The following is a 3,640-nucleotide window of genomic DNA, read 5'->3' as shown; positions in this document are numbered from 1 at the left end:
CTGCAAGTAGTGCTGGTATGGTTTTGATACTGTAATAGTATTTTATTGATGCTACAGTGGGACATTAATTCAATTCAATTAATTGTCTCTAACAAGTGAGATAAAATTCAGAGCAAAAAACTGTCAGCAACATACAGTAAGTAACATAACAGAGTAAATAAATATGAAAGCAACGTTAAGAGAATAGGTCAGGTACATTTAAATTATTTAAATTATACTGTATGTTATCAAGCAATACAGGTTAGTGTGTTATGGTGCTGTGGTATTGAAATAAAGATTCACCATAGTATCCTACGTTTCCCCAGCCTGTTACTGTTCCCATCTGTCCATCGATCAGTCTTTGACCATAGGCTGGCAGGCAAATAGGCTGGATGTATTCTACACACACAGGCACACATGCACAGGAAAACACAAAATAAAAACACAATAAAAACATTAAAGCACAATAACACATAATAAACCACTGCAACATCTACCACAGATATCAAGATTGGTTGTTAAGGCCAGACAGGGAGTCAGAAGGTGATGGCGAGGTATAAGTCGCTCATCAGTGAAAAAACACTCTTATATAGGCATGATTGCAATTGGGATAAAACAGTCCCTGCCTATTTTAGTCGTAAGTTCAGGCATAAAGTAGTCTCGCTGGCCAGCCTCCTCTCCCTACCGTGAGATGAGTCTGGCGGCGCAGGTCTCCATTGTGGAATTGCGATGGGCGGCGCTTAGCGGCAGTGCCCTTGGAAAACATTTTCCAACAATCCAACTTACCATTTTCAGCATGTAGCAACGAGCTAGCATGTAGGTTTCTGCCGTTAGCTTGCTAGCTAGTTAGCGTTGTTGTTTTCACTGAGGCGGCAGGGCACTATTTACAGCGACACACAGGGAGGAGGGAGCGGAAGCCGCTCTGATTGACATGGTCGGAGCCAATGACAGAGCTTGTAATAAGCCGGGAGCGGACATCCGGCAGCAACTGAAACAGTCGCTCCAATGGGGAGCAGCTGTAGAGCAGGGGAGAGCTTATCCCAGTTGCCTGTTTCCGTGCAGCCAGGCGACTCTCACGGTGGGGAGGGGAGGCTGGCCAGCGAGACTAGGCATAAAGTGGCACCCAGAGGTGTCAACTGTGTGGCCTGACGCGACAGTCAAAAGCAGTCTTGTAATTCTCAGATTTCAGTTAGTATAGGCTCGCACCAAGCTCCTAAATGTGTTTTAGCTTGAGCTGCTAAACCTGGCTACAACAGAAAAGGTTCAGAATGATTCAATAAAACTTTAATAGAACAAGGCCACCATGCACATAAAAAAAACTCTTTAGGAAAAAAACACACTGCAAAAACACTTCTTAAACACGATTTCAGACGGACAAGCCCGTCTTTATTGTCACACGGTTACACATCAACACATGCACGGCAGTAGCGTAGCCAGACTCGGCTCATTGGGTGTGCCACAGAAAGCCAGGGTGTGCCAGGGGGCGGATCATTTGGTGGCGGCCGCGAGGCCGCCGCCAAAAATTTTTTGGGTCTTTTCAAACCAGATTTAGAGGAATATTTGTGTGTTGTTTGCTCCTTTTCGCACTCATTATTAGCAGGTAGAAGCAGTCAATTAAATTGTATTTTTTGGCAACATGTAAAACCACTTTGTTTAGTATCTCAAAAAAGTCTCACCTACTTTTTCCAATGAGTGTTCTAGTCGGGAAAGAACGCAAATTTGGTTGGCATGTTCGTGTGGACCCGTATATTATTAGAAATCTGAGACGCATGCAGATGCATGACTGAAAAGTCTCCTGGCTAACGTTAAATGCGAAGGGACACGCCGCCAACATCTTCACTGTGCGTGGCGTGCATTAGAAAGTGCGTTTCACAGTGATACATGGGGGCTGCTAGTACTGTTAACGCTAGTTAGATAGTACAGTAGTGTGGCAGTCTCTAATATGCTACCGCCGTTCATTCCCCCAAAAGCACACACAACAGCGCTAGAAACAATCACATACATGTTGTGACTTGTGTACTCACCATGCGATCATCAAATAATAATCCAAAGTACGCGAAACTGTCATTTTCAAAGTAAATCCATAGCGAGAGGAACCAGCAAGAGTGGTTCCAAGAGGGTTACCTCTCTGCAACGAAAATCACTTCCTTGTTTGCCTGAGACGCATGGGTACACATGCGTCTCAGGCAAACAAGGAAGTGATTTTCGTTGCAGATGGGAACGCTCTTTGCTACTTATTTTCTCTATGGATTTACTTGCAGGCGGACAGTTGGACACAGTGCATGACAGCGTTGACATGTGTTTTGCAGACAAAACAAAACACTTTTTTTACCCCATTTTTTTGGGTGCGCCAGTGGCCTGTCTGGGTGGCATTTGCACACCCTAGCGCACCCGTGGCTACGCGCATGATGCACGGAGGGCCACAAACACACACATGCTGACGGTGGCCGGTGAAATTTGTCCTCTGCATTTAACCCATCCTGGCTTTGTCCTTTTCCTCCGGGGGGCAGGCCAGGAGCAGTGGTCGCTTTCTCGTACAGCGCCCGGGGACCGACTTCGGATGTTGTCGTCACTGGTCGGATGACGATGACGATCTGATCTTCTGCATGTTTTTAGTGGGGGGGTTATATACGGAGGAACCCCCCTGGGGGAGCACGGGGAGAACATGCAAACTCCACACAGACAGAAAGGCCCTTACGACGAGATACCCCACCTGGGCAGTAGGCACTGAAGATATGGGGGGAACACAACCACAGCGCCCGCAGTGTCCCAGGCGAGAATCGAACTCAGGACCTTCTGACTGCGAGGCGACAGCTCTACCACTGAGCCACCGTGCCTTAAATCTTACAGATTTAATCTGCATTTGTCTCAAAAGCAAGTTTCTTAGCCGCAACAGTTCCCAGATCCCAGCAAGCAAAATTACATCATGATAACGTTGTGATGACATCTTTCAGTGACGTCCAGGACGTGGCCAAATCACAGCCGGTTTGGGCATGATTTAGACGTCTACGCAGGAACGTCAAACTGACGTCGAAATATGACCATTACCATGAATGGGCATGTTCACTTATTCTGCTATGTACACAGTGTATATTCAGCAACTTTATACATAAAGCTATAATTATGTCCAGATTAACAATTTATGCTATATTTTCAAAAAATATAATGCTGCCATGAGTGGGATTTGAACTCAGGATCTACAACTTACCGGCTACGCTATCTGTTCACTGAAACATTCTCCTGTACATTGGAGTAATATAGCCTACCGTTTCAAAACATTGACCCCTTGTTCTTTTTATACCGTTCATCCATGGAGTCGGGACAGTTTGAAAAAAAACGAAAGCTAATTTAATTCAAACCTTAATCTGGAAGAATCATTGAGGGAATTCCCTCAAAATGTACAAGTGTCACCACCAGCCTATAACGTTTGTTTACCCAGTGCTTCTACACACACAGGCTATACGAGACACGAATATAGCCTATACCGTAGGATTATGGCAGAAACTTGTTTTATATTTAAAACGTTGGCGTCAAGTCTTTGTGGATCGCACATCACAGTGTAACCGTCTACAATCTGTGTAAGCAGAACCCCGAAACACATTAACGCCGCCCAATGCTACAGCATGCAACTTCCAACTCAAATGTATAGTTTACGCCTCGC

At 45.3% G+C, this 3,640-nt stretch overlaps 1 protein-coding gene across 1 annotated transcript in view; it reads right to left on the bottom strand.

Annotated features, from left to right (window-relative positions):
• Positions 1 to 3,640, bottom strand: part of LOC310771054 (uncharacterized protein) — a gene marked incomplete at both ends in the record, with an annotated part of 24,813 nt that overhangs the window by 1,600 nt on the left and 19,573 nt on the right. Inside the window, one exon of the mRNA XM_083663734.1 lies at positions 283 to 378. Coding sequence (XP_083519860.1) covers positions 283 to 378 — 96 coding nt within the window. The remainder of the gene's footprint in view (positions 1 to 282; positions 379 to 3,640) is intronic.

Source organism: Poromitra crassiceps (assembly GCF_964638095.1).
Source record: "Poromitra crassiceps genome assembly, contig: HAP1_SCAFFOLD_323, whole genome shotgun sequence".
In the NCBI taxonomy this organism is placed as follows: Eukaryota; Metazoa; Chordata; class Actinopteri; order Beryciformes; family Melamphaidae; genus Poromitra; species Poromitra crassiceps.
Note: the sequence above shows the minus strand (reverse complement) of the source record. Positions and strands in the feature narration are given on the sequence as shown.